The 24757-nt window shown below is 40.6% G+C and overlaps 1 protein-coding gene across 4 annotated transcripts in view; it reads right to left on the reverse strand.

Annotated features, from left to right (window-relative positions):
• The window catches only part of PPP1R12A (protein phosphatase 1 regulatory subunit 12A), a 194812-nt gene that overhangs the window by 22490 nt on the left and 147565 nt on the right, over window positions 1-24757 (reverse strand). For all 4 annotated transcript variants that reach the window (XM_090042597.1, XM_090042594.1, XM_090042595.1 and 1 more), the window contains 6 exons: window positions 20743-20833; window positions 15079-15276; window positions 14430-14604; window positions 11947-12065; window positions 10001-10066; window positions 415-431 (listed from right to left, as the gene is read on the reverse strand). In XM_090042597.1, coding sequence (XP_089898723.1) covers window positions 415-431; window positions 10001-10066; window positions 11947-12065; window positions 14430-14604; window positions 15079-15276; window positions 20743-20833 — 666 coding nt within the window. The remainder of the gene's footprint in view (window positions 1-414; window positions 432-10000; window positions 10067-11946; window positions 12066-14429; window positions 14605-15078; window positions 15277-20742; window positions 20834-24757) is intronic.

The following is a 24757-nucleotide window of genomic DNA, read 5'->3' on the forward strand; positions in this document are numbered from 1 at the left end:
TTTCTGATAGTCCAAAAGGTTATCTGAGAACTTCAGCATTCAGAACCACTTGTCATTTATAGTGGATTTATACTGTACATTTTGTAGCACACTGACTGTATCACTTACATTATTCAAAATACCTAGAACATTTTAGGTGTCCTACAACTAATTCATTCAGTAAATACGGTTATCACTTTGAATGTACTTACGAATCAGCTCCAATTGCATGCAAAAAATTAAATATCCCTTCTGGAGCTTTCTGACTACCTCATCTTTATGTATAAAAGACGTACTAAATCTTTACATAGTACTGACGTTTTTAGAGGTCAGCCTAGCCTAATACTGAAATCGAAGTGGGTTTTTCCCAATAAAATACATGAATCAAGAGGATAATATTTTAAAAAAAATATTTTGTTAAAAAAGCCAACATACCTTGCAAGGCTATCACTCTGGGGAGACAAAACAAAAACAAAAAACTCATTAGAGTAGGTCAGTATTTGTACTTTCATTAAATATACATTTTAACAATCTACAAATAGATGAAGCACAGCAGAGTTATGTTAAAGTGCAGGAAAAAACTGGATGCTATTCAACCATGCATTACTGGAACACCATGTAGAGTTCCAATTTTGTTATGGCTATTATAAAAAGGAAATATGGGCTGGAGAATATTTGCCAGAAAACTGAATTGCAAAGAAATCCATGCAAATTCAAAGTGTTTAGAAATTAACCTTTTTCAAGCATGAGAATAATTTCACAAGTGCATACATTGCCCCTGCTTCTCTACCTGCTATTAAAGGCAAAAGGATTATTCTCTAAATTCTCTTTGCCTCTCCTTTTTAATTGAAGAATATTTTAAGACCTCAGCTGGGTTATTACCACAATCCTACACAGTATTCAAACAAAAGCTAAAAAATAAAAAGTACCTATTTCTATTTAAATAGGACCAGACTGGGTGGGGAATGAGTTGTTGACCCAACAATATAACACAACAGTATTGCTGTATATAGCCACTACATTTAATATCACAATCAAAAAGCAGTTAATAACACATGCTAATTTATAGCAGAATTTATAGACAAAAGTAAGACACTACTTGGAGTCAGGAACCATGTTTAAACCAAAAATGATTATGCAATTGTAAGAATGAAATGAGGGAATGCATTTTCACATTACAATTGCTTGTAATTCCCCTACATTTTCCTTTTGAATAAACAATATCTAGGGACCTACCAATCGCAACAGAAGTGCATTGTGCAACGGCTCCTTTAGTTTTGATCGTTTTGCCACATGCCCTGTCCCCAGTTGGCAGGGGGAGCCCCAGTGGTTGTGCTGCTTACTGATCAGGCAGGATGCAAAAACCATGGTTTTAAATATGCTGTGATTTGTTTCCTGGGACCCCAGCAGCCCCACTGCTCACTGCTAACTGGCCAGGAGACAAAACTACGGCATACTGAAAACTGCAGTTATTGCCTGCTGGCCAATCAGCAGGAAGCAGCAGGGCCTCTGGGGCCACTCCACCAATCAGGAACAGGGGGAGGGAGGGCGGCAAAACAAGCAAGATTAAAGTAGCTGATGTGCAGCGCACTTCCACCGTGATTTTGTTAAGTCCCTAACAATATCACTGCACTCTTCATGAACAAGGCAAGCTCTTTGGAGGGACGAATAACACCACCTATAGAGTCTCAAGTAACATAAGAAGTAGATTCTTGACTGTAACTCCCCCTGTCCTGCTCTTTCACTTCTAGGCTACTGCACCTTTCCTGCAGTCCAACCCAAAAAACAACTCCTCTGCACTGAGGAGGAGAACAGCATCATTTTTATTAACATCAGAATTTTTGCAGGTGTTCCCTTTCAAAATGTGTCTCAACTCCAAAATATTCTGCATTTAAGAAAAACATTTCTGAAAAAAGATGCAACAAACATTGGCGTATTCTACATTAGCAGGCAAGAGGATCCTTGGAAGAATCATCTGCATTATTCCAAAAAAGTACTGCATAGCATTTATTTTGGCAAGACCCTTCCAACATATCCCTGTACATAAAAATCACAAGACTACGTGAATTCTAACACTTATTAATTTCACGTGTGTGTTCTAACGCATTCACAGAGCTGAATGTACATTGGTGTCCAGTGTTCCCCTACATATTTTCTATTTTTTGTAAACTGTTCAACTGTGTCTTTTCATTTATGCACGTAATAGTAATCCTTACCTTCCAATGCTTCAGGCACACTCTAGAACAGTGATTCTCAACCAAGCTGTCACTACATGATTGGGTGGTGTGAGATCCTTTAAAAGTGCTGTGAGGTGCTCTAATATTAAGTACTATTAGGTGTTCAAACACCTATGCCTGAGTTGCAAGATAAGCCTAGAGATTCCTAAATAGGACTCCGTGGTGTAAAAATCATTCTGACCTGTTATTAGTCTTTGAGTTCTTTGCAGCAAAAGAATTGCTGTATTATTTTTACAGCAATTTCTTTTAAAAAAGGAAAGAAAGGTAAAAGCTAGAATTTTCCAAGGGGTGCCTTGAGCTTAAAGAAGTTGAGAAGCACTGCTCTAAAAAGCTATATAAAATAATACAAAAAAAACTGCAGACTCTTCTGAGTACATTTATCAAGCTTCACCACAGTCATTAAACACACTTTAAAAAACTCCTATTACAACAGTCACCAGTAAAGAAAACAAAATGTGGACACAGGGTACATTTAGTACAGTGAGTCACTGCTATTATTGAACGGTGTTGTTGAACTGCCACAAAGTAGATTACTTAGAAGTTGGAAAGCAAGTATAAAATCAAGATCACTTATGCCAATCTTTGGTGGCTGCCCATATAAAATTTAGAGATCCAATGACATTTGTTATCCTAATACTGCTGACCTCAAGCTTTCAAAAATCCTGACTAAGACCCCCAAGAACATTCCATTCTATTTTGGTTGCTATATTTCATCCATCACTGTGGTATTGGCCTAAAACTCGCATATTCTTAAAATAAATGACATCTGATTCTTTCTGATTTTTCAGCCTTTCCGCAATTCCCTAGCATCCAATTTTCCAATTTGGACGTAAAAAACTCAGCATTAAATGCATACAAAATACATGAGGCAAAGGGGCTCAACACACCTTTGTCTGCTGGGTAGACATGAAGCCTTTTTTTCGATTCCTGACTTCAGTTGGGAAAGCTAATATTCCTCCTTTCTTTACATGAGCCCTCTCTTATCCATTGCTCAAGCTCAACCACTCTTTCATTTATCATGCTTCATCTTGCAGTTATTTTCCCTCTGCCGATCACAAAAATCGGTATCTGTTCTTCCATATTTTGTTTCATTTTGTGTCCACCATCTTCCTATGCCATTGGATGAAATGAGCATCCAATGTAGGCAAAAGTAGGCTTAGGGAAACATCAGCAACCTTCAAGCCTGGCTGCAGTTCCTATCATGAGTGTGGCCATTATGAATAAGAGCAAAAGCCTGGGAAGTCAAATCTTTTGAAATAAAGATTTAACATCAGACTCTTAATATCATCTTGAAAGCTGGCAACTCTTACACATTCAGCCTATTTCAGGTGCCCTGACCAACATTCCACTTTTAACAGTTTCCACATTCACAAACTTCTGTAAAACGTATTTTTGCTGAAGACCAAAGATTTACCCCTAAAGTGCTTTAGAAAGCAGTAAGAGCTGATGAATTCCAATCTATACACCAAATTAAATTCTGAAGTACAATCCAGTTAGTGAAAGGGCACAGAACAGGCTAAGTTTCAAAGACTACTTGACTACAACAAACTACACCCAGGGGTACTCAGGGAGCTGGCGAGCATCATAGCTCAGCCCCTGGCACAGACCTTTGAGAGTTCTTGGCACTCTGAAGTGCTCGATGATTGGAAGAGGGCCAATGTCGTGCCTATCTTCAAGAAACGGAGGAAAGCAGATCTGGCAAACTACAGGTCCAACAGCCTGACCTTTATCCTGGGGAAGGTCTTGGAAAAGATTATCAAGGAGGCCATCCTTAACAGACTAGGTGAAGGCAATATCCTGAGGTATACCCAGTATGGGTTTGTTGCAGGTAGGTCTTGCTTGACCAATCTCATTTCCTTTTACGACTAGGTGACTTATCACCTGGACAAGGGGAAAGAGATTGACGTCATATACCTTGACTTTAAAAAAGCCTTCAATCTGGTATCTCGCGATCACCTCTTGGCTAAATTGGCTAACTGCAGCCTTGATGTCACCATGATCCGCTGGCTGGGTAACTTGCTCCGCAGTAGGACCCAGAAGGTGGTGGTCAACGAGAGCAAAATCGTCTTGGTGTGCTGTGACCAGTGGGGTCCCACAGGGCTCTGTCCTAGGGTCTATACTGTTTAACATCTTCAACAATGATGTGGACGTTGGTGTCAGAAACAGACTGGCTAAGTTTGCCGATAACACTAAACTCTGGGGTAAGGCATCCACACCTGAGGACAGGAGGGCACTCCAAGCAGATCTGGACAGACTCATGAAATGGGTGGATGAGAACCTGATGGGGTTTAACACTGAAAAAATGCAAGGTTCTCCACTTTGGGAGGAAACCATGCGTATAGGCTCGGTAGTGCTACACTGCTTAGCACTACAGATGAAAGGGACTTGGGGGCCATGACTGACCACAAGATGAACACGAGCCTTCAGTGTGATGCTGCATCTAGTAAAGCGAGCAAAACACTGGCTTGCATCCATAGATACTTCTCAAGCAGATCCTGGGGCATCATTCTCTCACTGTACTCGGCCTTCGTGAAGCCACAGCTGGAGTACTGCGTCCAGTTTTGGGCTCCGCAATTCAAAAAGGATGTGGAGAAGCTTGAGAGGCTGCAGAGGAGAGCCACGCGCATGATCAGAGGTCAGGAAAACAGACCTTATGATGAGAGGCTGAGAGCAATGGGGCTATTCAGCCTGGAAAAGCGCAGGCTCACGGGGGATCTGGTGGCCACCTATAAGTTTATTAGGGCTGCTCATCAGGATCTGGGGAAACGACTATTCACCAGAGCCCCCCAAGAGATGACAAGATGGAATGGTCACAAACTCTACTGTGACCAGTTCAGGCTGGACATAAGGAAGAACTTCTTCACTGTCAGAGCCCCCAAGGTTTGGAATAGACTATCACCGGAGGTGGTTCAAGCACATTCTCTCATGATCATGGCCTTCCTTTGGACTCTCTTGAGCTTCTCCACATCCTCCCTGAAGTATGGTGCTCAGAAGTGGATGCATAACTCCAGCTGCAGGTCTCACCAAGGCCAAGTAGAGAGGGAGGATGATATCCTTAGCCTTGCTCGAGATGCCTTGGTAGATGCATGCCAGTATCTGATCAGCTCTGCCAGCTACGGCATCGCATTGGTGGCTCATGTTCATTTTGTTGTCCATCCGATGAACCATAAGGTCCCTTCCAGACCCTAACAACTATGAAGCTATGAAACCACGAAATCACTAATGCAAATGCTTCTACATACAGCAAGCCAACAACTAACTGCATATCTGGTAATAAGTGAGCTGTTGCAACATGGTATTACCCTAGTATTCACATTCAAAAACATTTTTATAAAAAAATAAATGTAACTACAAATTACTTCAACAGTTAAGCTGCTACCTTTTTTGCTGAAGTATATCCTGGTTGTAAACTGCTGTCAGCATTGTGACAAATGATCAATTTGAATAAGATTCTGCAACCTTTTAAAAAATTTTGCTCAGTTGGGACTGAGACAAAATTGGATCCGCTTTACCAATATATAAAATGTTTCCCTATTTTTAGCAATCCCTGACTTCTAGTAACTCTGTTTCCCAATACCTTTGCCTTCCCATATGCAGAATTTAGATATCACACAAGGGTTCCCAGAACCTGACATTTACCATACTGGGAGTCATTAGTAATAGTATCTGCATTTTCCAAGCACAAGGCTCCACAATGGAATGTATTTATCGGTAATACAATTCACCCTCAAGCTGACACTAGAAAGGAACGCTGATCTGGAAAGGAGTGCCAAAGGGAGGGAACTGTACTGGTAAAATGTGATTTAAAAATAAGGCTTCACTAAAACATCTTTAATTTCTTAAGCTAAAAGATGGCAAAGTAATCTACAGACATGATTTTTCCTTTTATTTTCTCTTTCCCAAAGCTTCTATTCATCAATTTATTTCTTGTATGCGAGTCTAAATTTTTATCCTTACTGAAGCACAAACTTTTTATAAGAATGGCAGTTTGAATTTATATGTTCCATTGGGAAATCTCTGATTCTGGCACCAAGGAGCTTAAGTAAAATTATATTACAAAGATCTTCAAATTATTAACTGTTGATGACATCTCTTTTCTTAAAAATTATGGATGACTGATCAGCTAACAAGTGGCAATGCAATTCTGTACATGGAACATCAAAGTACAGATTGATGACTTGTTTTAAACAATTTATTTCAAAAGACTTCTGACTGCATAAATTAACATGTTTGTCAGGTTCCTCACAGATTTCAGGCCAGAGATTTTTGTCTGAAGTCTTTTAATTTTTTGTAGCATCTCCAAGACCTGTTCTCAACCTCTTCCCTTTCGTATAAATTCTTGAATAGCCGCCAAGGCTCTTAGAAGTTTATAGCTACCATCTTCCACTCTGGCTTATAATTTCATCAAGCAATGAAAGCTACAGCAGCACCACATAAGGGAGTAACAGAGAACTTCAGTATTTTAATTTTGTAGTTATTGTTCAGAAGGCTAAAATCATTACCAAGTAAAAAAACTATGACTATTTTTGTAGTCATGATATGAATTTTAAAGTCAGCCACATGCATTCTTATTTACTACAAAACTTATTATATTTCTAGTTGACAGAGAGAAGGGGTACACAAGCAAGTACAATACCAATTTTGCCTTTATTAATTTTCATAGGCAGGAGAGTTTAAAAGTTTTTGGGTTTTTTTCCTGGGATGGCAGATTTTCGTAATTCTCCACTGGTGCCCAAAATACTTCACTGACTGTTGTACTACATAATAAACTTGAGCAAATTTCTACAACATTTACAGGAACTGCAGAGTTCTAGCTGCGGCAGACTGGAAATTCTACAGCAGCTTTAATTATATTTGACAAAACAGGGGTTTTTATTAAGTCTCTGTATTTATATTAAAAGCCAATTTGTGGCTTCACATGACATCACTGGAAAAGATGGCTGCCTGAAGCTACAATTCCATTGGAAAGATGACAATTCACAAACATCATGGACCCCTAAACCCTTGAACATCCCATGTGACTCCCTACATCCCCCCCCCCCCCCAAACCTGGTACTTCAAATCATCTGACCAGGGCTTCCAGCCACAGGCGTGCATGGTGTGCTTCCCCTGTTGGGAGCACTACCACAGCTGGAAGGGCCTCCCAGCCTCTAGAGCACACAGGAGTCCTGATAAGTTTCTGTGTGCTCCAGAGGCCAGGCACTGGTCACTCATTCAATCAATTAATGGTATGATAAGAACCAGCCACAAAGCTATTACGCATAGTGTGTGTAATAATTTTATGGCATACTCCCCATTTTATCACTATTTATTGATTAAACATGTAGCAGGTCACTAGTTAAGATGCGAGTAACTAGTTAATCAGTCACGTCTTAAGTGTAACATCTGTCAGGGACCTTAACCTCAGGAACCTGAGCTTGAAAATCCTTTCCAAAGGCACAGTTGGATAAAATCAAAACACAGGTAAAAGATATTGGTCACAGACCCAGATATAAATGGTGGAGAGAAACCTGTAATTAGCAGTAAGTCATCAAAATATGATTAAGATGATTGGAATAAAAAGAAAAGGAGCTTGCAGATAGAATTCTGATTATAGAAAATCATGCATAAAGACATAGCAAAAAAAAAAAAAAAATTAAAATAGGACTCCCAGAAGGTGTAGAGAAGGGAGATCCAGAAGAAAATTTAAAGCTGATATTCCACTCCTTTCTATGGCCAAAAACAGAGGCATCAGTCCTTTTACAGACAGACCATACCAAGCTCTCTACAGCCTCCCCAGTTTGTATCAAGAGACAGTGAGAAACAATACCATAATATGGAACAGCAAACTGTTAAGCCCAGGAAAAACAAAAATACCAAAGTACAAGGACAGGAAGACTTGGAGACCTCACACAACCTGGAGTATTCAGGAAGATTTGAGTGGGATTGAATTGAAGGGCAAAGGAAAAAAAAAAAGTGGAAGGGGAATATCACAAGGGGAAACAAAAGCAACATTGGGAACCAAAATAGTTAGGGAAATGGTAAAGAAAAGACAGTTTTTGGCTAAAAGCAAAGGATAAGGGGGTGGGGAAGGGCATAAATATAGTGCAAAATGGAAAGAGATGGGGGAGACCTGAAACATGACTCTGTACAACTCCTGCCAGAGAACAGTATCTGACAACCTATAATATAGTGTCATTGCAGGTAGGTTAAGTAGACCAAACAATCTAGGTATGCTTTATTTCTTATTTTCCAATACTATAAACAGGTGAAGGCAGTCCTAGCATATATGTTATTCACCAGCCAGCAAGCTACTGTCTCTAGCCAGATTATTTGAATATTAACATATATACAGTTTATACTAACAGTACAGATAAGAATTGTGTATTATTATAAAGCTGAATTTGAAGCCAATCTATCACTTTAAGCAGCAGCAGTTCAGCTTATCATTTACAAGTAAAAGTAAAGTTTTTCATAATATGGCTTAGTGGGGAAGTATGCAACTGAACCTAAAAATTCTTGTATGAAACCCCCCAAGTTAGCAATATCATCTATTCACTGCCCCCCCTCCCCAATCTAACCTACATTTTTAAAATCTTCTTTAAAAAAATAATTTTCCTGACCACACTCAAAATGTTTTGTTTTAGACCTACCTTCACCATTTTGTGCTTTATTTATCATCATATTATTCTAGCTGGTTCATTTCCTTTGAAACGCACATTCTACCAGAAGGCTTCCACTAGACAAAATGTGGAAGGAATAATGCCCAATGTGGCAACATGAGAGAATGATTAAAAACCTGAGGGCAATATAGAATCTGTACTGGAAATAGATGAAGGGAAAAGGGAAATATAAACACATAGGCACATTAACCATACAGGGAAAATACAAAAACAAACAGAAAGAGGGAAGAATGAATCAGCTAACCAAAATGGTTGAGGAATGAGTAATAGAGGCTTTTACAAAAACAACAAGGAAAAAATCATTTTGAAGGAGCCCTCTTCACCAATGCGTTACCTTCATTGCTTAGGCAACAAAATTGTATTACTTAATTTAAAGATACAGCCCAGCCTCCTCCCAACCTGACATTTTTATCAAGAATATCAAAGCTCCTCCACACTGCAACAATCTCATTACATTGTTTACAAAACACTTCCCTGAAGACTAGTAACCCTGTCCTAACATATGCCAGTAAAGCTTATCTAGCATGAAACGTTCAATTAGATTGTGATCTCCAGTTCTAAGCTTCTCTATGAAGTTACCAACTGAATTATTATTAGTGGCTGTTTTATGTATTCATCAAGAAAAGTGCGTAGGACTCAAAGTTAGTGCACATTAGTCACAGCACATCATTTCACTGAGAAAAAACAGAACAGATAAAGCCGAGAATATGTACAAAGCAGAAGAAAAGAATTTCTTCAGATAAACTCTGTAAGTGTCACTGGCCTAAGTATCAGCTAGAAATTACATCATGTACTAAAGTCGCTATAGATAAACCGAGAGACAGAGAGAGAGGTAATACTGTACTCAACAAACAACCACTATTAAAAATTGTTAACAGTTATCATAAAAGCCTGCAGTTCATTTACATGGTATAAGACATCTTTCACACAAGAAACTGCAAAGGAACTGGTACTGAAACATACCAGCAAGCCATGACTCAAAGTACTCATAAGTAGTATATATACCCCACAAGATGTGTTCTTATAACCGAATCTAACTGCAATGAAAGAAAGAAAGTTTTAACATTATATTCAATTGTAATCTCTTAAACCAGTTTCCATTTATTCATTCTAAACAAATACCTGAGTTTCTCTCTTATTTGTTCCCTCTTCTGAATCAGACTGGTGCTCCTGTTCATTTTCATCGCTCTGAAATCAAGGAAGAGAGATAAAAAATATTTTGGAATGCTGCTGAGAACTTTAAATCATTTTATACTTGTATATCTGTGGTCAATCTATTTGCCTTAATGTTCGCATAAAAGCAACAGAAGGACATGTAATTAAAATTCCTCAAGAATTTTGCATGAAGTAAACAGAGAATTCAAAAAGCCAATTAATCAGACGGGCATAAGCATTTAAAAACCAGAAGCAAATGCAAAAGGAAAGATGTGGGATAAATACAGTTGGTAAATTAAAATTCTTCCTTTTACAAACAAAATTTAAGTCACAGGGAGGGGAGAAGGATAGTAAAGAGTTAATTCTATTCACACTTAATTGTAAATACATAGTGTTTTGTAGAGTTCAGTTTTCACACATTAAATATAGGCAGATGAGAGAGACAATTTTGTTCCATCCTGTTCTTGATAATTTGCTTGTTTAGAAGTGTTAACAAAGGTTGCTTCAAAATATCTCGCATCAATATATTCACATCACAGTAGAATATAAAAATGCACCAATCTTTATCTTATTACATACTTATTCAAATGAATATGAAAGATTCTGAAGTTATTTAATGGTTTAAATATCAGTCTAAAATGACAGCTTCAGAAGAGTTTAATATGATAAAATCAACATGGAACAGTATCAGGGCTTTTATTCATTCTTCCTGCCCTTAATGCGAAAAAACAAAACAAAAAACAAACAAACAAAAAAACCCAAAAAACTTAAGTACAATCCAAACATGTTCATATAGGGATGCAGGGGATTTGTTTTGAGATCTAAAGCAGGAAATTTAAGACAATGAGCCTATGACACTTTGGGGGCATTTGTGCAAACGCTTCTGCTGCAGCGCCAGGTGCTTTTAAAAATGCCCAGTGCTGTGGCCCATGCATTTTTATAAATGGCAAAATGCATGTCAGCACTGAGAAAATGGCGGCAGTGCAAAAAATGGTGGCAGCCTGCTGCCGCCGTTTTCTCAGCACCAACACACATTTCGCCATTTACACAAATGCATGCAATACAGTGCCTGGTGTATCAGCTTAATCTCCAGTCTGTTGGAGCAGACAAATGTATGTGTATAATGCTCCTGATTTCTACCTTGGTAACATATTATTAGTAATTATTTGTATTTTAGAACTGCCTGATTGAATTGCCCCATTATGCCAGCATTGCACAAAACCAAGAGATACTGTATTTTTTTCACTTTTACTTAATAAATCACAGGCAGATTCTACACTAGGAACATCCCCATTTACAAAATGGTTATTAAACAAGGGGGCTGGATTAAACTGTCACGTCTATTTCTACCACTTATCCTATGACTTCGTTTTCTTGAATCTCTTACAAGATGGCCAAAGGCTCCCTGAAAGCCCCCACACTGAGGTCAAGCAGTTTTCCTTAATTATTTAATGACAAGTTCACAGTTGTAGCAGATTAAAAAGATGCGATTTTCCCTAACTATGCTGATTCTGGTTTGTACCCATCACATGATAATAATTTAAGGTTTTACATTTCTTTATAATATAGTTTCAAATCAATTTACCTAGCTGGTCTTACACCAGCACGTAACTTTTTAAAGAAGAAATTAAAAGTTTTGACATAGGTAATCCATCCCATGATGATATCCTTCCTGATTTTTTTCTATGAAGAATCATAATAAAGCATACTGCTCTACAATGCTCCCTATTCAACTGCTTTTAAATTCAACAGAACCGTCATGCATTGGAGAAAGAGATTCCTTTCTGCCCCTTGTAAGGTGACTCGCAAAAACTCTGAAACATTGGATTTTATTCTAATGCAATTTAATGTAGTTTCTCTATTGCTTGCATAATACAGGTATAAGTTAATAGTTTGGGTACTTTCTTCCTTACATCTTGAGTCCAAAAGGGAACTCCGGTAGACCTTCGTTTTTCTCTCGGCCGTCGCCTGTCTCTTATTGATTTAGTCTGTGATTTATCTTCTTCCTTTTCTTCTTCTTTCTTCCCTCCTTCTGTTAAGAACAACACTTTAAGTACAGTATAGAAATCACCTAATCTTCAGAAACCCTATATCAGCATCTGCCAAGATACAGATATTTTAGCCATTTTAAGACTACTTACATAAAACTCAGCTTACAACATGGGTTCATAACACATTATTCTATCTACAGCTTGACTGGCATAATAAATGTTTTGTAGTTACCAGTTGCTGCCACACACCTTACCTCAGTGACCTAAGCAAAATATTTCAGTATAAAGGAATATTCTGAGGCTGATCTAGACCTTAGCTCCAAAATTTAAACTTGAATTTTGTATAACTTGTTATCACAATGAATAACAAGCAATTAAAACAAAACAATCCTCTTTCTCTTGCTCAGTTTCCTCCATTAAAATATATCCTCCATAGCAATCCTGCGGGGGTTTTTTTCCTTATTCAAATAAGGAATTAATTTTATTAATTCAGCATTTGCTTTGATGCAACCTCTTGGGTGTTAAGGCTGACCACCCACCTCCTCTTCCCCTCCAAAAGCTTTCACGTAATTTGGATATTTAATATCCAAATTATGTGCAGGGTTGTACTAGCATAGGACAATCTCCTGCTATCAAAAATGTTTATTAGTCTGCTACCTTTTTTATCAACACATTCAAAGGCAGACACTGTAACAAACCCTACACTAACTTGTTTATTTCTGTTATCGCAATCTTCAGGCCTAAAAAAAGTAAAGCAAAAATAAGAGAAAAAGAATGGAATATTCATGGAGAAAGCACATTTATGAAATTAGGTATTGGATTTTGAATACCTTAAATAATTTTTCTCCCACCAAAAACTCATTTATATAGTACCTACACAGCGCTTACATATGAGAATATTCTTATTTCAGTATAGAAAGGGTACCAAGAATAGGACTATGTAATTGTGGAAACCCAAACCAAATCCAGAACTGCTTCATGACAGGGGCAAATAACACCCAGTATACTGCTAGTCACCTCCTGAAAGCTACTACAAGTAACAGTTTTAGAAAATACTGATCCTTGAGAGTTTAAGATTATTTCAAAGTTTACAGCTGAGTAAAACCAATAGATCATCTACTTTGACCTATATACCACAAATATATATAGTCCTATTCATACTCATCCAGCTTCCCCTATATTAACGTCAATAATTTAGGTTAGATTAAAGGATTTCAGTCCTCAGGAAACTAATGTGTTGCATCTCACAGACACAGAAAGGAAATGGCCATGAATGCCCCAAAATCCTGGTGGCAGGGAACTGGCTGGGTAAACATCCAGAGAATCCTAGCAAATGACTCATACACTGTAGCAGAGCTCCCAGGCTGAATGTAACTTGGGAGTAGTTAACTCATGGCCTGCAGGCTCCTGTTGCCTTTACTGCCTCGGTACCCTGTGCTTAACCCCACTGCCTGCTCCTGCTGCCATCAGTACCTCCCCGACTCCATTCTACTGGGCTCCCCTCCTTTCTCCAACTTTTGCTTCCTGCTGCTTCCCTCTGGCTGCTCACAAGTTGGACAGCCCTGCTCTATAGGGAGGCAGAAACCCTCAAGATCACCATCAACCTGACTGGGAGGGAATTCTTTCCCAATCCCAAATCTGGCAATAAGTAAGTTTGATCCTTAGCCTAAGAAAAGACACCAGAAAAGCACATAAAAGGATCCTCTATTACTGCAGAGCATCTGCCCTCTCTAGTGGTACGTACTAACCTGTATCTCACCCTGATGCTGCAGAAATTAACAAAATTCCCAAATACAAGAGGCTAATCATGCACTGGAAAAAAATTCCCTCCCGACCTTTTGCCAGGTGACTAGCAAAATCTCTGAAACACTGTATCTGATTATAACAAGTGTCTTAATGCAACTCTACAAGTGTTACAAGCAGAATTCCCTTTAACTCTTGTGGCTCTGGAAGGGACAGCATGAATAGATTTGAACTCCAAAGTAGAAAAGACATTACCATCCAACACTGACCCACCCCTCCCCAAAAAAACATGAGAGAATTTCTCCCAGAAGCTGGATTAAGTGGCAGTAGATACCTTACCTCACAGCTCACGTTACATAGGACCGTGGCTTTCACACTGTGTTCTGTGGAACCCTGGGGTTCAGCACAGGTCATCAGGGGTTCCCATTAGGATTGGGGGTAATGGCAACTACCACTGTCATGCTAGGTTACCTGGCTCCATACCAGCTCTCACAGGCTGTGGAGCCAGGTGTAGGGGTTCCACAGCAAAAGAGGTGATATGAAAGGGTTCTATGATTTTAGGACATTTGAAAACCACTAATGCAGGACATACTACCTTCTTTGGAAAGACGCATGACCCTTTGGTAATTATGGGGAAGACAGTCAAAACATAGCAGACGTACCTCTCTCATTTTCCTTTTTTCCGCTTCTGGAATAGGCAGAAGTTATACCTATAAGGCTGTTTGGTCTGTTTAGTTGGCTTGAAGTAGAAAGAGAGCTAGTGGATGTGGAAAGTGAAGAGGTGGATGACGGAGTAGTTGAAGCTGTAGTTGAAGCTGGTCTATAGCGATGATAGGGCTGTTTGGCAGAAAAAAAAAATCAGTATCAATTACCAGAGATTAAAGGACATTAATGAAAACAGCCACGATATTAAGACATTGAAATAAAAGATTTATATCATACACTTTAATGCTATCATAGGGTACCTGTACACGAGCAGGAAGGCTGCTCCGAGGTACTGTAATTACAGTGCATCAGAGCAGACTCAATTAATCGAGTCTGCTGGATTGTGGTAATTATCAGGCTCCAGCCAGCATGTCTTCTGTATTAAAATCCCTGCGCTTCAAAATGGCAGTGGGGGCACTTTATTTAAAGTTCATCCAACACTGCCGTTTTGAAGCGCGGGGATGCTGATACACGAGATGCTCCAGGCACTTTAACTAGAGTGGCTCTCAGAGACTCTCTAATTAAACTTCCACCCCCACAAGCGCAGATAAAAACGCCCATATATTAAGGTGACTATCAAATTCATTAACTAAAAGAGTGAGATACCTCTTCACTAGTTCTGGAATATCTTTGTCTATAATCATCATCTTTAGTTTCTGATTCCTTCTTATCCTCCTGCTTTTCTTTATCTTGTTTTTCTTTCTCCTCCTTCTCTTTTTCTTCATTTTCCTGTTCTCTGGTTCGTGTAGGACGACTTCTTCCTATAGTTTTTTCAGCTTCTTGAAGATCAGTTAATGTTACACCCTGTAGGGAAAAAACAAAAAGCAATATTTCTAAGTTACTTACATTTTCACTACTGTTGATGAACACTATATAAAATAAATACTGTGCATCAGGGGTACTTTGAAGAAGTTGGGTTATAGAAAGAATCTACTCTGCAATTCTTATCTATTGACCCCTCCTGAATTTCTGCAATCATTTTTTTCCCTACCTTCAGCACCTGGTTGTTGAGTCATAGTTCATGTTGCGCACATCTGCAGTACAATTTTCAGATATCTTGTACCTCATTCATGGAGAGCATTTAGAAAAACCTATCCAACTTCCTTTCAAAATTACTGTGAGCATCACTAATGATTCAGATAAAGTCAGTGAAAAATGCAGCTAGAGTCACAGATCATCACCGGGATATGTGGATGGTTTTATTAACACAACCAGGACAATTTCTCTGCAACATCCCCAAAAAACATGACAACAGAACTCAATACAATCTCCTCATAGGGCTTCTTGATAGGCTAAAAAAAAATTTCATGTTACCTTGAAGATAAAATTACTTACAGCTACAGTACACTGTCTATGACTGGGAAATGAAACATCCCAATGAAAATTTTCCTCTGAGTTTCAGTCAGTCCGTCTCACTGAAATCCTTGCAATAAAACTTTTAAAAAACTTTCAGTCAGTCTGTCTCACTGAAATTCTAGTGATAAAACTATGGCTCTTCCGGTTTTATCCATCCAGCACTAGGGAGGATAAACATTTCCCACAACAGATAGTGTCAACAGGTGCGTATACACATACTAAGTCGAAAAAGTAGGCGAAGACGACTTAACTAAGTCTACTTAAGTTAAGCCATGTTGAAGTGTACACGCATACAGCTGTTTGACATGGTGGAAGCCATCGTGTGAGCTAAGCCAACTTAACTAATGTGACTTGAGATAATACAGCTTGGAGGTGTATTATCTTGTGCCTCATTCAAGTTAACTCTACTCCACATGAGTGTATGCTCAGAAAATTAACATGACTTTAAAAAGTTAAGATGGCTTAACTGTTAGAAAGTTAGCATGTATGTATGCACCCAACTATTTTTAGCCTCTAATCAAGTCATCAACTTCTGCCATTGACTCTTACTCTTATCAAGTTCTTTCACAGAGAAGATTATGGTAGTGCAACTATAACCTTCTTGTATTTATAGATTCCCTTGACATTAGGCAATCTGGTTATGAGCCCCTCAATGTAAAAGAAATGTCCTTGTTAAACTTGGTTATTTCTCCCTAGCTGTAGATTATCTAAAATAATCTTACTGAGTATTTTCAATCTATCAGAAGACCCCAGGGATGTGTCACTCTTTGCTGTTTCTTCTTAGTAGACTAAAGTGTACTAGCAGGCAATTGCCTGACTGCCTTGAGAGCAACAATGAACTGAATTATCTATTTATAAGTGTTCAGTACAAACATGAGAAAACTGGAAAAGTTATAGAGGGGAAATGCACAATGATTTATTCAATAAATTGATGACTCCCAAGTGTGCACACATGCATGTCTTACTATGAGCTATACACCACACCAGAACGTATAAATTAGTGGCTAAACCGTTTTAAGGATTAGATCAGAGGTAACTGGCTGCAGTTCAGGCCAGATGAACACAGTTTGCAGTAACCAGGAAACAGATCAGAGTGCTAACAAAGATAGTCAGAGATCAAAATGAGAGGTGGCACTGGCAACCTCATTAATGAGCTGCACACAACTTTGGCGCTGTTAGGTTGCAGGTCATTCCTGGATGTCCAAAGAGAATTTCCTCCTTCCTCATCTGGATAACTAACTTGAACATTTCTCTTTGAAATGGAACCTGTCAAGTTACCCACATCTTTGTCACATCAGTCCAGGGACTATGGAGACCTCTTAGAAAGTGAAGGAAATACAGATTTCAGCATCTATTTCTCAACTAGCACAGAAGTCCATAGAACAGAACAGTTGCCAATAAGTACCCTTGTAGAACTCTAAGCTTTGGTTTTAAAAGTCAAAATAACTTGGGAAACTATTATTTCACAGTTTCATAGTTGTTATGGGCTAGAAGGGACCTTACAGATCATCGGGTCCAGCACTCCTGCACTTCGGCAGGAAAGACTGGGATCAGATGACCCCAGCAAGATGGGCATCAAGACTTTTTTGAAGATTTGCCAGGATGCATGCATGTTATATTGCTGCATGTGCAAGCCAAGGCCTCATTACTACATTTATCAGGTAGAGAAAAGGAACTCCAGTAAGTTAAGTTCTTAAAGATGCATTGCCTACATACCTGTTGGCCACAAGTGTGTACATTTCACACCCTAACACTTTGACCAAACCCTTTTTACTGGTACTAGTACAGCAAAGAATAAGTATACTCCAGCCCCATGTCTCTTTGCTTTCCTTTGTCAAATGAAGTGTGCAGGAAAGGAAACTGTTCTCTTCAGTTTCCTTTCAACTGCAGAATCTTGACTTCATTTCACTGATAAAAAGTGGAACAAGTACAGATTCAAATGACTGAACAACAGTACTAGTGGAGTGATGTTGTAGCCATGATGGTGTAGGAATACGAGTGAGGCAAGGATTTTTGTGGGTAACCTCTTTTATTTAACCAGCTGTATGTTCGGGAGAGAGAAGTTTTTGGGCACAAGGCACCCTTCTTCATCTGAGAATGGAGGAGACAGCTTGAGCTGGGGTGGAAGGGATTTCAAGAAGTCACCTGGGTCCAGCCCCTACTCAAGGCAGGATCATCCCTGATTAAACCATTCCAGTAAAATATCTGTATATCACAGGATTGAACAAAGCAGCATATAAATCTCAAAGAACTCCAGTTACTGGCAAGTAATCCTTTTTTCTTCAAGAAATTATTCAAATACACATTCCTAGCTAGATGTCTCCAAAGCAATGCCCAGACACATCTAAGAGTCCTCTATGCAAACAATGCTTAACTCAGGAAGGCTTCCATGATGGCACAATGCTTAGCCAACACTTGGATAAAGGTCCAAGTAGCTTCTCTACAGATACTACCTATGGTAACACCACAAAAGGGAGGTGATAGAGGTGGTCTGAACTTTAATGGAGCGGGCCTACTCTGATAGCAAATATCCAAAAAGTTTCTGGGTTAAGACTAAAAGGCACAGAACTATCTAGCTATAAATATGAACAAGCAGAGACTAGAACAGGGGTCAGCAACCCCCGGCACGCATGCTGAGCATGCCACACATGGCCATTTTGCTCGGCACACCACCACCAGCCCGGGCTCTAAGCAGCTGCTGCTAGCCATGGAGCCCAGGCTGCTTCCAGGAGGCAGCTGGGAGGCTGCAAGCCCCACTGCAAGCAGACAGGGATCTGTGGGCCGGCTGCAGCTGGGAGACTGAAAACAGCTGCTCCGGGCTCCGGCATGTCGGCACTCCAGCACCTTCCAAAAAACACTGTGGTTTTTTCTGTGCTGTGGCCAAAAAACATTGCCTACCCCTGGACTAGAAGGTGGGAAGGCTGGGCTCAGGGAAGCAGCAAGATAGGACCCAGAAGAGCATCTGCATTATTTACAGAGCTTCTTTGGGCTTCAAAGAGCAGGAGTCCAAGTGCCCATGACAGAAGGCCAGAATGCTCTGTTATGGTTGACACTCCAGAAAATACAGAGAATCTGGGTCTAGCCTTAGAAAGTGAGGGATCTCTAGCTCCAGTCATCTTAGCGTTGTCCTGGAGACCTTCAACATATGAAGGTTTTGTTTTAGCAATAACTGCTTCATACGTGGGGAAGCCCTTGCCTTCTAGGGGGACCTTGTGGCTTGCAGCCTTTCCTCCTAATGACTGCTGTGGAAATGGACTGTACTACTGAGAACCATCTTGATTAAAAAACTGCCATTCAGAAAGGATCATTCCAAAAGGCTCTACAGCCCAACAGTAGAGTCACCACAGAGAAGATAACACACTTATACAGCCAAAAGTCATCTGGGCAAGCAAGGCTTGACAGTTGGCAATCTGAAATGGGAGAGTGGATGAGGAATATGACGCATAACTAGCCCAGAAACTAGCCTTTTAGGTCCCTTATCTCAAGTACTAGTATGGTGTGCTGTAAGCAGGTCCTTTATCATTTTATGTATTGCAAACCACCAAGCAAACTTAGGTCTCTTGCAAAATAAACAGAACAAAACAAAAATCCTTCATCTTCTCCAGACATTAGGAAAAGAGCCATTTTCTGCTCTGGCTTTTCCCCAGCACAGCAGTTTGGCTTTTCCTCCTTGCAAGCTGTTCTCTCAAAACCTGCCCCTTTCTGCTCTCTGCTCTGGGTTTTAAGCTCCCAGTTCCTTCATTAGCAGAATGTTCCACAGCTGAACATCCTTAACAGGGCTGGCTGACCCTTCTTATACCTTAATCTTTTCATTTACTGCAAACACACATCTCAATGGGCAAACTGTTCTTACTCCTGTCCGTCCTCTTCTCCATACTGAGACAGAAAGACTGGTATATACCAGATCAGCCAAGCCATTTCTGGGATAGCAGCACTGAAGGAGATGGTTAGCTCTGACAACCCAAGCTCTAATGAATAAATCACTGGATTTCCCAAGAAGGAAAAGTTTGTTTGGCTTTTCAGGTCTTGGCCTTGAGCCATCTGCAGATGGTGCACTTATTAGGAATGTTTGCTTTGCCAAGGCAGAACAAGCAGTGCAAACATCCATCCGAGGCTGAATTAACTCCACAGCAAGACAGGCATTCTTGAGCCCCTGTGATACAGGCAGAGATAGTCAATTCACAGACCATCCCAAATAAGAAAGGTACAGATATAAAGGTAATGAGGGACTGAAAAAACCCACCTCACTAGACAAAACACTGCCTACCTTGTGATATCAGAAAAAAAACAAGAGGAGAGCAACAAGACATCTTTCTCTGGCTCAAAGGCTGTGAGGCTTTTCCTCATTACAAAGTGTAGGGAAGAGCGCAAGAAAACAAAATTAGACAAAGGCAGCAGGAAATATAACATACTGTTGTTGGGAAAAAAGGGTACAACTGTTCTATTAGGGAAAAATGCTGCCTGCAAACATGGGACAGTAAATGCTCCACTTCAGTTAGACAACTCAGCGTACTAAGGAGCAGGAAGTGAACACTGCCCCCACCCAAATGTGAAGGCCAGGCCAGAGAGCACTCTACAGGTACTGCTTTGCCGAGTTTTCTGCTAAAGGCTCAGGGAGTAAGAGCCACTGAATTGTCAGGAATGGGTTCTGGGCAATTCTTTGAAAAATCATTTCTATTTTAGAATTCACTTAAATTCAGTCTCCGATACAGTAAAGAGGTTAACCTTCAATGCATAATGGAAGGCCCATCTTTTCTGCTGACCTTTCTGGGGAGGAGAAAAAGACTGATTTTGTCAATTATTTGATTTATAGTGGGAAGAACACTCATCATATTAGGTAAATTACATATCACTGTACCCAGGAGTTTGGCCCCAATTTAGGTTTTTCTAAATGGAAAAACAACAAAGATGTACCTGTGTAGATCTTCTGGACTGTCTTGCTTGCCTGGATCGAGCTTTTCTTTGGGACTCAGACTCTTCATCCCGAACAGGAGTGAGGTATGATCTGAAGAGTTAATTATGATTAAAATCAGTAACCATTTATATCTGCAAAACATTATATGACCATAGAAAATGGGCAATAATATGATGATAGTGATAAGAAAAAGAGGAGAGTTTCCCAAACTAAATGGCACATTATATTTATGTGGCGTATACATTCTCTCTCACACTTGCACACTTTGAAATTTCTAAAAGCACAGAATTTTCCTTCTGAATTAATCTTGTCAAATATTTATAGTCACATAATCTTTAAGCATATCACTAACACCTCACCCAACTCACATAGTCAGCACCTACACCAATCAGTTAAAATATTACTTATAATAGAATAGTAAAATGAGTCTCGAAACCATTTATTTTTTTGGTACGCTACCAGTCTGCCAAAACAATGGTAGAAAAGGGAGAGCCTCCAGTCCTCAGCAAATCTTACATTACAAGCAAACAACAGGTTCAGGTTGACAGCACTTGACATACATTTTATATGTTAAAAAAGCTAAATATGTGGCTATAACAGGAAAAGCACTAGCATACCTAGTACTCTCTTGTCAGAATATAAAAACTGAAGTAGATGACTACTCAGTAAATGCATCTGGAAAACCAAAATTTAGCACATACTGTAGTAGCACCATTAGCAAGCAAAGCAGTTTCACAGGACTTCACTGCTCCCAAGACTATAGTCTACTTTAATTATAATAACAACTGAATAGCCACTTTTCAATACTATCACAGTTCATGATTATTTTTTATAAAAGCAATGAATTATATCAACATCCAGCACAATGAGCTTCCAGCTAATACGCTTTTAGCCATGTTGCAAGGCAAATCAGAACTGAACATTCTGTTGCACTGGCCAATGATCATCCCTACAAAAAAAAGACGTAAAAACTTACAGCATACTTGTTGGTTTCTTTTGTGCCTGTTTTCGTTTGTTTTGTGTTTTTTTAAATACAGGCTAGCCAGAAGTACGCTATGAAACCACAAAGGAAAAAGAAAGATTTAAGTTTTCAGCATTCTTTTAAAAGATACAGCCCCATGTATAAATTTGAGTTCTTTCTCAAATAAAGATGCATTTTTAATTCTGAGCCTTTAGTTTTCAGACCTGAAGGGCAAATTGTGAAACCAAGGAGCAATACTTATGTTTGTATAGTCCAGGTTTTCTATAGCAAGGACAGAGCAATGTGTGGAAACAGAGCCATAAGTACTAGGGCTGTGAGACGCTTTGGTAGTCAATTAGATTTGAAGGAGATTTGGTCCGATTCAGGGACTGAATCTCTGAATCTGAATTAAGTCAAATCAGGTGACTAAGTAAAAGCTCCAAATCAATTTGAAGCATCTGAATTGATTCAGAAAAGCTTCAGAAAATATTCGGCCACTTCGGAGATTCAGCCACAGACTAAACAGGCTAACAGCTGCCTCCAGCTGGTAAGTCTGTTGGGGTTGGGGGACAGGGAAGGGACATGGGGGGGGAGGGAGGAACGGGATGGGGCAAGCTACCCAGCCAGGGCAGGAGGGCGCGTTAACTTGGGGAGGGGGGCGGGGGTGGAATGTGGGTGCAGCAGCATTGGGAGCAGGAGCTCTGCCCTGCTGCCGCTTGTCCAGCTGAGGCGCAGGGGTGGGGAGGGCGGGATGCAGGTGCGGCTTGCTCCAAAACAGAAGGGGGAAGTGGCAGCAGGGCAGAGTCCCTGCTCCCAGTGCTACCACGCTCACATCCTGCATCCCCTGCACTGGCTGGCAAGCAGCAGCAGGGCAGAGCCCCAGCTCCCAGGCTTGATGCAGGCATGGCAGTGCTGGGAGTGGAGGCTCTGCCCTGCTGTTGCCCAGAGTGAGCCACACCTGCATTATGCCCCCAACACCAGCTGGGCAAGCGGCAGCAGGACATAGCCCCTGCAGCTCCGCCTGCTGGGGCAAGGGCAGGCACAGCCAGAGGAGCGGGGCAAGAAGCCCCATGGCTGCTCTGCCTGGCCCCACCCCCCCACCTGGCCCAGCCTCCCAGCACTTACAAAAAAATTTTTAAAAAGCCCCACACTTACCCATGGCAACGGCGGCAATTGGGGCCCCTGGGCACTCATGGTAGAGCCCCACCCCCCATGCAGTATGGGGCAGTGGCGATTGCCCTCCCAACCCCTGCTTGGCACCCACGTGGCAGCTGCTCTATGGTATGGGTGCAGTGTACTGCATGATGTCTGCGAGCTGCATGGGGGGGCTGGGGCATTTTTCGTTTTCTTAAAGTGCCAGGAGGCTGGGGCTGGACAGTGCAGCCATGGGGGGTTCTTCCACAGCTCCCCCAGGCCAAGGAGAGGCAGGCACAGCCGGAGGAGCCGTGGGAGAACCGGCAGCCACCCACCAGGCCTGCCACTCCCCGACTGATCCGAATCAGCGCGGAATCTCCTGAAGCTGATTCGGCTGAATTGATTCGGGACAGTGATCTGAATCTCCAAATCAAATCACTGTCCTCCAAATTGGCTGAATCGAATACTTCCCTATTCGCACAGCCCATAGTAACAATCATGTAGGGAATCCTGAAGACAGAGGAACCTATTTATATACATCCTCTTTTCACTTATACCATCTCTGATCATATAAAAGTTTTAAAACTCCTCAAGAGAATCTCTGCAATGCAGGGAAGTCCTCTCTCCAAGTGTAACTGTGCCATGTTTACCAGATCCTGTGCCACATTTACCAGTACACCCTGGGTGCAGATGACTTTCTAGGGACATTCTTGTCACCCTGCTATTCTGGACTGACAGCATAGCTCACAGACCCTGTTCCGAGCTTACTACAAATTAGTTGCGCCTTCAAGGCTACTGTGATAGATGACTGAATAAGACCTCTAGACCCTTAGGCAGAGGAAACAAGTAGAAAATGGCACTACACCAGGGGTTGACACCATACAGCTTACTGACTGGATCTAACCCAAAGCCACTTGATCCAGCCTGTAGAGCCTACGCAGGGGCTGGGCAGCTAGAAGCTTGCACCCACCACTACCACTTCTCCCCTCCTTCCACTTCCAGCCAGTAAAGAGCTGCACCAGGACTGGGCAGCACTACTACACAACCAGAAGCAAAGTGGGAAAGGAAAACAGCAGCAGCACGAACACAGCTTCCAACTGCCTGGCCTGAACTCAGTTCCCCACCGGCTGTGTTGCGCCACAGCTGGGGAGTGGGAGGTGGAGAAAAGCAGCAGCAGCATGGGTGCTGCATGACTGAAGCCACTAGACCTGCATCAGACAAGATTATCCCACCACATGTCATTGTCTCTCCATCCTCAATCAGAGCATTGTTCTGACACAAGGACCAAGTGGGCAAAAGTCATGCAACCTGCACTCTGTCTGTTCTTCTGTAAGTCTCAGTTACAGAAAGTCTCAGTCACAGAAACTGGCTTTGGCCCTTACTGAATTGTCTAGAATAATGGTAAATGCTGATTCACACTCTAAACAAACGATTTTCTGTTACAAGATAAAATAAGTACTTGATTTCAGAGCTACCAGTGTTTTCCTAAGTAATACTAACAGCTGATTAGGATTATCAAATGTGTTTTAGAACCATTAGATCATCTGGAAGTTGGAAGAACCTAAAACCAAACTCGTCTTGAATATATAGTTCTATTCACACACTATGTAGCCTTTGAGGAAGTGCAACGAGCCTTTCTGGATGACAAAACTGGCCAAGTTAGTTGCCTTTCAAAACAGGAGACTTCACATCATTTGATCTCGGATACAAAATGAAATATGGTTTGTTATGTTTTATCAGCTAGCTCTCTTAAGAGCCTTCTGCCTTTGAGTAATACACTAGAAACACTACAAAAATTAATGTTTTAATACATCTCAAAGTTGACTTGTTCTCAGTTTGGAAATACTAAATATGTATTTAAAGATGCTTTTAAGAAGCATATTTTCATCTGTAACATCACAGTAATAACTGGACGAAGT

The sequence above is a fragment of the Crocodylus siamensis genome, chromosome 4 (assembly GCF_052110815.1).
Source record: "Crocodylus siamensis isolate JL-2025a chromosome 4, ASM5211081v1, whole genome shotgun sequence".
NCBI lineage: Eukaryota > Metazoa > Chordata > Crocodylia > Crocodylidae > Crocodylus > Crocodylus siamensis.